Genomic DNA, 12,523 nt, shown 5'->3' on the forward strand with positions numbered 1-12,523 from the left:
TAAAAAAGCGGTTCTTATCCAGTAAAACAACCCACCATTTGAAATTTTACATGACCACAAAATCCAAAATCTGATGGAACCAACATTTGAGCTCACCCGTAACAACTTGATCCCTCGCTCCCTGTCACAGAGCAGAAGCCTCCACCTTCAGTCAAGTCCGGCAGACTTCCATGTCTTTTACTTGCATACAGGCTATTACCAAGGACCCACTACTATCTGGATACAGGTGAATAACTACCCAGGTTAAGTGCCAAGTGAGGAATCCAGATAGCCTCCACAATCCTCAGTAAAAAGAAATCCAGTGGCCAGTCCCGTTGCCGAGTGGTTGGGTTCGTGCGCTCCGCTTCAGCAGCCTATGGCTTTGCTGCTTCGGATCCTGGGTGCAGACAGGGCACCGATCCTCAGGCCACGCTGCAGTGGCATCCCACCCAGGACAACCAGAAGGACCACAACTACAACACACAACTATGTACTGGGGGGCTTCGGGGAGAAGGAGGAGGAAAAAAAGATTGGCAACAGATGTTAGCTCAGATGCCAATCTTTAAATAAATAAATAAATAAATAAATCCAGCAGACCCACTCCCAAACTTCCAGATCTTCCTCTGTAAGTGCCAAACAGGAGACAGAGGACAGGTGCAGATGTCCCAAAGTCCTTCAAATCAAACTCTACTCTCATCACAGCTTTTCTCTAAATCTAAACCTATTCTAAAACCAAATGTTTTATTTTTAAAAACAACCACAGGAGGAATTGGAGGATAGATCAGGCAGGTCGCCCTGCCTGCAGCCCATCATCTCCACTGAGAATCACATTCTCTGAGGCTCCCGCATTAGGCTCGAGTGGGCATCAGAACCAAGTCTAAGCAGGAGCCCAAGAGCAGAGGGGAAGGCCTATCCCTTAGCAAGTGCCAAGGTCCTTCCTGGGAACAATACTGGAAAGGCAAGCACAGGGTGTGAGGTTTTGAGCTGCTTCCACAGCCATGAGAACGGAAGAAAAGCCACTGGCTTACACGTACAGGCAGGCATAAGGGCCCCGTCCGACAAGGGCTGCAGGTACACACGTAGGCGCCCTGGCAGGAGGTGGCAAGGGGAGACTGAACCAGACTTTCTATATTATACTCTGCTCTTACCACCTTTCCCAAGAGAACTAAGTCCACATATATCTGCCCCGGTGGAAATTTAGATTTTATTCTATGGCCAAAGGTCTCTTAGAATGGTGTCAGGTGCTTCAATTGGCCACGGTGTGTCAAGTGGCTTAAGGGCAAACAGGACAGCAGTTGAGGATGGAGGAAGTGGGATGAAGACAAAAGGGGGAGGGGCTGATAAGGGAGCAGCGGGTTTAGGGGAATGACATTCCAACTGTACATGCGTATGAACAAAACAGGCAGGCATTCTAGTGAAAAGTCCAGCAGGGACCAGAGGCCCAAACAAGGGAAAGATCTGGAAGGCGTCAGAAAAAGAAGGAACTCTTTCTCAGGTGGCCCTATGAACATCTTCTGGAGGGGGAAGATCCCTGGAAAACTGGGCATTAGCATGACATTGCTCCCACACACCCAGCCCCACCCCTGCCCCTCCGGGTCAGCTCCTCACTCTCCCAGCTCTCTGAAGATATTGCCATCAGTGCCACCATTCACAGGCCTCTTCTTCCTACATCAGAACTGCTGAGGGTAATGCAAACAGTCACAGAGACCGAGCACCCTCACTGTGGCCCATGGGGAGCCTGGCATCCACTTCACAGAGAACCACCTCAAACTCCCAAACCCCTTGGGCTGACAGATCCCACACAAGTGTCTGTCCTGTAGGCTGGGATGCTGCCTTCTTGGGATCTTGGGCCCTCCAGCCCCCCTTTCTCCTCTGTCTTCACCCTCTCAGCCCTCTGCCTTTTCCTGTAACAAACCGACCCCTCCTCCATTCTGGTCCTGCCGCACTTTCGCTTCAAAGCCAAATTTCTTGAAATGATGGCTTCACATCCTCACCTTCTCATTCACATCGTCGCGAATCTGGTTTCTACTTCTGCGTCACATCTTCCTAAGGTCACCAATGCCCTCCTAAAGGCCAACAGGAGGGTCAGGTCGGAATCCTCATCTCTTTGACCTCCCTGCAGCCTCTGATGTGGAAATGTGGGGGACTGCTCTCTGCTGGTGACTTGCCTGTCTCTCTTCTGTAGGCCTCCCACCTCCCTCTGGTGCCATAAAAGCTGTCTCCGCTGCCCCCCGGATTCCATTCCCCACCTGCCACACCAGCCCCTTTTCTCCCCATCCTTTGCATTTGCTCTGGGAAGGTCACCCTCACTGTGGACCCTACATGGCCCAGCTCAGCCCAGCCAGAGGCTGGTGGAGCAAGCTCTCCCAATAGCCTCCCTCCAGTGCGAGGCTGGCTGCCTCTACTCCTCACTGTGGTCAGTAGCAAGCGCAGCCTCTGAAGCCCGGATCTGGAGAGAACCCTCTTTGGCCTCCACCCCCCTTTCTAGAGCCAGTTCATGACCTAGACCTGGAGTGCCCCCTCCTGACTCTCTATTCCCCTAAATGCCTATGACGCATATTCAGCAGATAGATAGCAGTGGACAGTTGTTGCAGACACAGTGGCTTTTAAGCCAGGAGGGTCCTCACACTGGTGTGTTCATTTCATCCTTCTTGAAATGGGACTCTAGGCAGAGACCGAAATTCCCACACCTGTGCATTCTAACGCTCACAGACCCAGGCCTGGGTCAACAGCAACATCATCTAATTCCAATTCCCTAGCCTGGGGGGCGGTGAGACCTGGCAAACAGCAGAGGACAATTTAAAGGCAATTAGTCCTTGATGCCAAGAAACAATTCTTAGGAAAGAAGAAATTAAAGCCCATGTCCCATTTGCTCCTCAAGGTTTAGTCAGAGATACAAGCTGAGTTTCCAGAACCATCTGCTAGGGATGTGGGCAAACAGAAAACTCTCTAGGGAAAGAGAAGAGGAATAGGGGTACAAAAGAATAGGAGCTAGTGCAGTGTGGCCACAACAGGGCAGGCAGGCGTGAGGGCACACACAGAGGAAGCTGGGGGCAAAGCTGCACCTCAGGGTGACATGGCCTGTGCAGCTGCAGCAACACCCCATCTCTCTAGCCAGGCTACTTTCTTGTACTTGCTGCCTGGGAGATATTCCAGTACCTTTTCCTGCCCTGTGCTCTGGGTGATAATGATGATGCCAGAACCAGGCAAGGTGCTACAATAAGCCAGTCCCCCCTTTCACGCAGCTGGACCAACCATGTCTACTTCTCCTGGGCTAGGTGACCATACCTGGGAAGGGGAGGCCCGGACTACCAAGTGCTCCCACTTCAGCTCCCCACGGAATCAGGAGGAAAGTTGTAAGCATTCCTTCACCCCCATTTCAATCTGTCTACACAATTTTTCCCGGGAGCCTAATATCTAAGGAACCAGTTACTGTTTAAGCCAGTTAGCACGTCCTCTCTGCTTCCCTATTTCCATTTATTGGGACTGCTGAAACCCCTCACGGAAGGGCCCTGGGGGCGCTGGAGTTCAGAGCTGGGCCCCACACTTTCACAAGGAGTCCAAAGGCACCTCCACCCTCCCTGTGGGTCCGCCCTCCCCAGGAGCAACGCAGGAGGAGACCTGGAGGACAGCAGGCCTGGGCTCAGCCCACGCTACTCACAGGGAGGTTTAGCTTGACGGCGTCCACAGGCTGCTGGAAAGGCCACGCAAACTGGTGTTTCCATAATGTCTTGAGCACCACTTTGAGCAGATATTGCAGCTGGTTGGTCTGCCGCTTGGGCTTGTTGGGGTTGGAGGTCTCCGGGGGCGGGGGGTTGGTGCTGGCTGCGGTGGCTTGCTGGGGTTGGGCCTGGGCTTGCGTTGTAGACATTTGGGTAGTTTCTAGTCCATCCCCCATTACTGGCAGATTTCTCAATCTCGTCCCAGGGCCACTCTCCGCAGACATGCTACTGATCCCATCACATTCTTCACCGGGCACTCTACAAGGGAAAGAAAGCCACCGTGAGACATCAGGCAGCAGATGGGTTCCGTGGAGACTGGTCAGGCTGGCTGGGGAGCCACACTATGCACCGAATAAAAGGGCTCCAGTGTCTGCTCTCCTCAAAGACTTACCCAGCAGAAAAGAGACATCAGGTACCAAAGGCAAGGGACAGGGCAAGGAGGCGAGAGCCGGCCAGGAGTCAGCAGGGGCTGCGGGCGCCATGGAGTTCATGCGGAAGGATTACAGTACAATAAGCAACAAACCAGGTTTTCACAACATCTGAGCCTTTAGGGGCCGCTGCCTGTGTGGGAGAGAGGACGATTTGCAAGCCCCTAAATATGTCATTTACATTAAAATTCTTGTTTTGCATTTGTGGTTCATGAAGCATCAAGCCAAGGTGGTAACTCTCTTTGGCGAGTGGCGCCAGGAGGGCAGGGAGGAGCAGGAAGGCTGGCAGCCGGTCCTCAAATGGCCCACACAGTCCACTGCTGAGTGCTCAGGGCAAAGCCTCGTGCTCACCAACAACATTTTCTTGGTAACTTAAGCAATGCATGTTTGCTGATTAAAGAAATCCAGCAAGATAACTGCTGACAACCTAGAAACAAATTCGTACTCGACCTACGATTTTATCTTTTTTGGTGAAGAAGACTGTTGCTGAGCTAACGTGTGCTAGTCTTCCTCTGGTTTTGTAAATGGGATGCCGTCACAGCATAGCTTGATGAGCAGTGTGTAGGTCTACACCCAGGACCTGAACCTGTGAACCCCGTGCCGCCAAGGAGGAGCACACAAATTTAACCACTATGCCATGGGGCTGGCCCCTCTAGCATTTTATTAACCTGCTTTTCAAAGCTTATTTATTGTAAAGAGGGGCACCTCTTGTGACCTGCACAGGGACGCGTGAGAGCCTTGCTCAGCGCCTGCGTGAGCACCCCACCTGCGTAGTCCCCACACCTGAATGACCCCTGCTTCAGGCCAAAGCAACAATTCAAACCCTGCCACAAACATCCTTACAAGGGTGACTTTGTGCACTGTCCAGTTATTCTAACAGGACAACTGCAGGTCAGGGGATACACATTTTTACTGCCAAAGTGTCCTCCAGAAACACACTAACTCTCTCTCTCTCCCCTTTCTGGCAGTGTAGTGCCGCCCAAGAGTTCCAACACTTTCCCTATTAATGAGAAGAAACATCTGCTCAAACATATACTATCTGCATTCTTTGTGTGTACTGTGTTTCTGACACTTTTCTATTGGCAAGAAAAAGGAACGATCAGTTTAAACCCAGCCCCCGGAGTAAGAAAGACGGTAAGCCAGGAGCTGCCTGCATCTAATTAGCAATTCCAGTAATGAACCTAGGAGTTTGGTACAGGTAAGAAAACCTCTTTGGCTGCGGAAGTCAGTCAGAGACTTGGGAAAAGAGGGCAGATTTTAGGACCACAGAACTCTGGCAGGCAGAAGAGACAAGAAAAGCCACGGTGAGTTGGCTCTGTCCCGGGTTCCATCCTGGAACACAGTTAGCGGATCAAGAAACAGCTTTATGCCTAGCATATGCTAGGCAATTTACTGGCTGATGAATTACTTTATTATTCAGTCCAAGTATAATTTAAACCAAGGTTCCCACAAAGGTTTTTGTAAATGCAGTTCTGGCAAATCATCAGATCTTAAAAGCACGAGGGGAGCGCCTGCTACGTAAAGCAACTTGGTTGTGAGTCTGCCACTGGGGGCTGTGGAGAGCTGGACCTGTGGGCCCAGGGCAGGCAGCTAACTGCCCAGCACACAGGTCCTGGCCACATGCCCCCAACACTGGGGTTCTGGTTGGAGGGTGAACCTGAAGGCTGAAGAAACCAACACGACCAGGGAGATAGCTTTCCCTCCAGGGTGCTCTAGCCACCTGCAGGCACAGCTATCAAATGGCCAGAAAACAGATGGAGAGAGCAGTCCTCCAAGGAAGAGGCTGCCACAGGGAGGGGACCCACGCGGAAGCCCAAGGCCACCACATGCAAGACCCTGAATCTTAGATTCAGTCTGAGAACTGAATCCACGTTTGCCTTAAGAGGAAGGTCTGTTCTTTACCCTTTTTAATCAAACGAAAAGAGATTTACAAGTACCTTTCGCCTCTTCAGAGATGGGATGCCAATCACCTAAAAAATACCCTTAATAATTCATTAATTCTTTAGCTCACAGGAGAGGACAACACTGTGGAGAGAAAAACCCATGCCACCTGCATGGAGACATCCAAGGCACTGGAGGAGGGTGTGTCACAGCAGTCAAGTGAGGTGGTCTTCCCTCGGATGCTAAACTTAAATATTTAATGAGGTTCAATTACACCTAAGACACCAGGAGAGAATTTACAGTCTGTGCCCTCCCAGGGCACTCCCAAAACTCGAGAAGGAGAGGGACAGCTCCTGTGGCAAGCTCTTAAGATGGGTGTGCTCTACCTAGAGAACGCCAGCCTGGGACGAACACTTACAGGAAGGGGAATTAGGGAGGGCTTTGCAGGTACAAAGCTGTTTCCTGATACCTCTTGTTAACGTGATGCTAGAGATTAGGAAGGGACACCTGAGCTGAAACCAGACAGGCATATGGCAATGAGAGCATGATGGGGACTGGAGGTGGAGACTGCTGGGCAGCAGCCTGTGGAGAGCATCCCCCAAGCTGAGAGAGCAGCGTTCAGGACCATGGAGGGGCATTTCCCTGAAGCAACTTCATTTGATGGGAGGACATGGTGAAACATCACAATAGCCTAACAAGCTCACAGAAACATCGTAGACTACAACATTTTCCAAAGGCAGACATGACTGGACAGGCCTGCTTTAGCCTCCAGGGATGCAAGGCCCTGTCCTTCTCCCATCAGGCGTACTCCCAGTATAAGTTTGGCCAGAACCAACAGCCCTGTGGTCCAGTGGCATAAACCAAGGCAGGGCAGAAAGGATGCAGGTGCTACTGGTGAGAGGGAGGCACATGAGGTGCATCCCGCTGGGAGTCTGGCAAGGACGAGTGGGCCCTGGAATCCAGTCTTCAGTGAACACACCCAAATGAAAGCAGCAAGGAGGTCACATACAGATCCAAGGAGGGGGAGCTCCCAAAGGGTGGGCTGAGGTGCAGAACCATCAGAGTGAGCTTGCTCAGAGGAAAGGAGAGAACAGAGGGAGGAAGAGACACAAGAGGCCAGGCTGAATCCCAGGACACTGAGTGTGACATAGGGGGAAGGGAGGAATCTGGCTTGAAAGCATGTCACTGCTGGCTGAAGGCACTGGGAAGGAGGGAGGGAGGGTGGCATTAAGTGAGGATAAAGAACGATATGTAGTTTGGTTTCCACGATTATACTTCTCCTAGAATGAAGCTCGAGAATTACACAGGCAAACATGTGCCAGTGAGCTACAGGCAAGCAAGGGAGAGGGACGGCTCCACCCCGGAGAAGATGTTCTGGCCCCAGAGCAGTGGAGCCCTGACAGCCACAAGGACACAGGCCCCCAGGCACGTCCATCAGAAGGAAGCAGTCCCATAAATTTTCCATTAAGTAATAACATTTGGGAAATCTCCAAGCAATGTCCCCGAGGCAAGATGAAGTCAAGGTAACTGACTTCTGGAGGGGCTGGGCTGGGCCTTTTCTTTTTCTAAGCGGACTCTCTCGGGTGAAGCCAAGGGATGCAAGGCTCTGGATGCAACCACTTTTTCTTCACCTTCAAACCAGACCCACAGGGGCTGTTGAGCCAAGGAAGCTGAATTTTCTGTTCATACAACGAATGGAGCTTTTTCTACAGAAAACCTGACCCTCGAACTTTACCTCATCTGTGCCTTAAACCTCTACCTCCACCACAAAAGCCAAAACACCCTTCCTAGCCAGCCTGCTCATGTTTAATACATAGTAACATCCTTGAAACAACTTTGAGATTGCTTCTGGCCTCATCCTCACTTAACAGATGAGGAAACCAAGGCAAAGAGAAGTAACTTTCCCAGGAAATGGAAAGATCAGGCCTAACCAGCCAGGGTGGCCTAGAATTTGACAAGATTTCTTGGGAAGTTTCGGTTGGCCTTTGAGCCAAGGAAGTCCCCACTTGTGAGCTGAACATGTACCCCCAGGAGGGTCCAACACAAAAGGGTGGGACAGCCTGGCTCATCTTAACTAACACGAAAAGTTAAGCACAAGACCCACACCATACACTCGTAACGTCTGAGATCAATCCCCTAAGGAAAGAAACTGCTAGAGGCTGTCAGTTCAAACGCAAAGGCATGAGAAGAGCTGAACAGATGAGATGGACCTGGAAGCCACAAGAACCTCCAAGTTCTTTTTGAGGAGGCTCTGAGGACAACCAATGACGGGTAACATCCATGGCCCCGATGGGAGGGATCACCACCTGCAATGAACAAGCCACAGGGATCACCATGAGATGTCCGGGACTCCTGTCCTGCACCCACTCGGGGGCCTTGGCAGCACCAGCATCTCAAGAGACCACACCCAGACAACCTGTATCTTGCGGCACAGCCCTCCCAGGACTGCAGGCAAGTAAAATCCCTAGGAAACTTCAAGAAGCCATTCATTGGTACTCCAGCAAAGAACATGAAAGAAACCAACAAGAATCTGTAGTCTGATCTGGGCAAAGGAAGAGAGGCAACCGTGAGCAGCTCTGCCTGAGAGCCAGGATGACTTTTCTAAAGCACAGATGGGACTAGCCCAGCCTCCTTGGGTAAATTCTTCCCACAGTGGTCCCCCCACACCGCATACTGCCCCAGCTGCTAGCATCAAGGCTCCAAACACCACAGCGGTCACAATGGGCCCTTCCTTGTTACCTTCAGGCCCTTCATTTGCTGCATCTGGTGCTTCTCTGATCTCTGTCTAGTGGCTTTGATGGTCAGCCCTGCATACACCCCTGGGAGCCCAAAGACTCCCAAGGACCATCTTTACTTTCCTCTTGTCCTCCTAGTAAACAGCAGGTGCTCAGTGAATGAGTGAGGTACAGAAGGCACCCTATAGCAACCACACAGATTGTCACCCTGGGGCTTCGAGCTCAATCTCAAAGCTCTGAAGAAGGAAAGCTGCTCGCACTCTCACACAGAAAATGTGGTGACCGGTAGACTCACACTTGCTCAGCCAACGCGTCCCATCTGAGCCAGGTGCCAGGCCTGGGGACTCTGCACTCACTATGACATTCTTGGACTGACTAAGCAATACTTGGTTGAGTACTGTGAAAGAGAAGGGCAGGGCTGCTCTGGCTAGGAAGAGGGCAGCATCCCTGAAGAAGCGACAGAGAACAAGACTGAGAGGGAGAGTGTGAGCATGCACTCCTGTGGTGATCAGGCAGAGGAACCAGGCTTGTGATGAACAGGAGAAGGCATGACCAATGCAGTGACGGCACAGGTCTGGAGGCAGGAAAGATACCAGTGCATGTGAGAGCTCAGAGGAGAACAGGATGGGATGGCACAATGCAGGGGCCATGTGATCACACTGGGCTTTTGACCTTCACAAGTCCCTGACTGCAGGGTGGGGAATATGGGTGGGGTACAGCAAGCTTGGATGGGGCACTGGGGTCAGATTCCACGGACATTTGGGAGGTAGGGAGAATAGGAGAATCCCATTCCTGCCTGGGGTTTCATCCTCAACTATACTTGCACACGTGCAGCACACTATTTACAGATGCAAAAGATGGGGAACCCAAGAGGAGATGCATGGGGAAAGGGTAAATCAATGAGGGTGTGTGCCAGTGTTGCTTTCCGTGTGTTCTGAGGCCTACAGGAAATGAATGGCCCTCAGCACAATGGCTCAACGGGGGCAGAGGCTGAAAACTCAAACTCGTGAATCTACCTGCAAATATAATGAGGAATTTATTGCTTGGATTCTCAAGACAGAGTAGACTCTGTCTTCAACCAAAGTTTTACATCTAAGTTCCAAAAATGCTGCTCCTTCTCTGTTTTCGCATTGACTTACGGCCAAGAGGCGGGAGCCACCATTTACTGTGTCAAATTAGTTGAAGGTCAAGGGAGAGGAAGGGATTTCACCTATTCTTTCCAACCCAAAGAAGGCTGCATGACCCAACTGGCTATCCTATTTCTGGATCTACTCCCAAAAGATATCCTACAACACGTTTCCAGTTTAGAGGACTAAGAAGAAAAAGATGAAGAGAAATTAAGATGATTAGTGCCCTGATTCCCAAACTGAGTGCTAAGGTGCCCCAGGTGTCATGGTAACTCTGAAGGGCTCTGTGGGAACTAGCAACACAAGGCGATTGATAATTTCAATGTTAGACTGCTGTGAACCAAGAAAGTTTGGGATTCCCTGGGTTGGTTAATGAAAATAAAAATGTAAATTCTTTTCCTAAGTTTATAGAACCCTGATTAAGCATTTTTGCCTTCAAGAATATTGTTTGCTATTATTCCCACTCATCTAAGTGATCTGAGAAAATTTTAAGGATAGACAAGACAGTACCCAACAGACGACACAACGTAAGATTTTTCAAATTTCAACAGAAAGAAAATATTTTGTTTCCTGGAGATTAGGAGGCAAGATATATAGAGACAGACACGACGTAGACTGGGAATTTCAGGGCAAGCAAGAGGAAAATAGAAAGGCCATATGCAACTGCACAGAAATTGTCTGACTGCTGGAGATTCAGTCCCAGTTCTGTTCACTGCCAGACGCTAAGTAAACCTAGTGGTTTGTGACCAGCTACACTTTGTTCTTGTTTTTGGAAGATTAGCCCTGACCTAACTGCTGCCAATCTTCCTCTTTTTGCTGAGGAAGACTGGCCCTGAGCTAACATCCATGCCCATCTTCCTCTACTTTATATGTGGGACGCCTACCACAGCCAAGTGGTGTCATGTCTGCATCCGGGATCAGAACCTGCGAACCCCAGGTCACTGAAGTGGAACATGCAAACTTAACCACTGCACCACTGAGCCAGCCCCTACACTTTGTATTTGTAGTTCCACCTGAAGTCCTGGTCTCCCAGAGGGCCCAGAAAGTCCAGTGACCCTGCCTCAACTCTGTCCTGTCCATTCATTCACCCCGATCCTAAAGTGACACAGCATGTAGGCAGGAGGATGCCAGGGAAGGCAGAAGCAGTACACGGTTAACTGGAAGACTTTATGAATTCTCCTGTGAAATACGGCAACCACACTTAGCAGAGCTTTACACAAGGCATCACCACATGCACCTGCGCTAGGCCTAGGAAAGCTCGCCACAGTAGGTACCTGCTGCTTGCTGGCCCAGTAATCTGTACTGAGCACCTGACCTGTGTCCACCTGGTCAATCCTCACAGCAACCCTACAAGGCAGGTGGCGGCATCACTGTCTTCATCGTCATCCTATGGCAACATGGAAGCAGAATGAGAGGTGGCCTGGACAGCCAGAGGTCCTCTGGGACTGCCTTTGCTCACCAAGCACAGGGGTGGAGGGCCACTTAACCAGCATTGCTGGGCCCGGCAGGTCTGCAGTCTAGCAAAGGGAACCCCACTTCCACATCTTGGCATGTATTAGTCAGCGGGCCTGCTCTCTCTGCAGAAGCAGCTAAATGCCATGTGGCCTGCAAGCTGGGTCTCAAGTCAGATTTCCAGAAATAGTTCCAAAGAATCTCACCCCTGTAAACCAATCAGAGCCAAGATCACTCTCACAGCACCTGGCCATGTGTGTCTGCAATGTGACTCAGCACACGCCACTGGTGAAACCTGAAACACACTTTCCTGCTGGGGCCACGGGGAGCAGATTGAGGGGAACAGAGACTGAGTTGTTATTCAAGCTTCCCAAGTAGTAAAGGTCTGAGGGGCCATGGCTTGAACCTGCTTCACACCAAACAAAATCCTGGCCAACACCAGGCTCACCCTAGCACCTCATGAAATTACAAGTTCCTGGGTTCACACATACTTCAGACAGAGGAAGTCACCTCCCTACTATCCTAAGGCTCTCCCATAAAGAATCACTTGGGGGAAGTGGGAGATTCTAGTCAGGGATAAAGACTAGGGATGGGGGCCCCAACTTTGGTAAAACCTGGTAATTTTTCAATGCTAGTCAACATGCAACAAATCTTACCCTGTCCTAGGAACATCTTTCTTAAAATGTCCGCTACACTGGTTATGGAACACTAATATGAGAAGGTCCATTCCATTCTGGTCCCAGAGCAGAAGCTACTTCCCATTCATGGCAACGGCCCTTGTTTCACTGTGCGATGTGTGTCAGTGGGGAAGCACAAACAGGATTACTTTTCCATCTCACCGGCTCAGGCAGCTGGTGAGAACAGCACTCATGTCATCAGCCAGACTGCACTGTCTGGAGCCTGGTCAGTGGCTGTGTGCCGAGGCAGTTCTTGAAGCCTTAATCCTCATTCTCAAGCTTGTACATGCCCTGACTCCTGCCCCTCAGACTTGCCAAGTAGGGCCCCATTACCTCAGACTCAGCCCTGCAGCTTGCCTTGAACCAGGCAACCCAAGGCAGAGGTGAGCCAGCCTTCCTGCTAGGGCAGTGTAGGCATACTGAAGCTCTGTCCTCCATTGGAGGGGACCAGGCCCACAATTTGCTAATCTTCTGATTCAGCCCCTTTGCTTTAGAAATCAATCAGCAGGCCCATTAAATTAG

General features: G+C 50.7%; 1 protein-coding gene across 1 annotated transcript in view; it reads right to left on the reverse strand.

Moving 5' to 3' along the window:
- Positions 1-12,523, reverse strand: part of BRD4 (bromodomain containing 4) — an 82,864-nt gene that overhangs the window by 30,741 nt on the left and 39,600 nt on the right. Inside the window, exon 3 of the mRNA XM_070586393.1 lies at positions 3,641-3,959. Within this exon, the coding sequence (XP_070442494.1) occupies positions 3,641-3,925 (285 nt within the window). The 5' untranslated portion in view covers positions 3,926-3,959. The remainder of the gene's footprint in view (positions 1-3,640; positions 3,960-12,523) is intronic.

The sequence above is a fragment of the Equus przewalskii genome, chromosome 20 (genome assembly GCF_037783145.1).
Source record: "Equus przewalskii isolate Varuska chromosome 20, EquPr2, whole genome shotgun sequence".
NCBI classification, from domain to species: domain Eukaryota; kingdom Metazoa; phylum Chordata; class Mammalia; order Perissodactyla; family Equidae; genus Equus; species Equus przewalskii.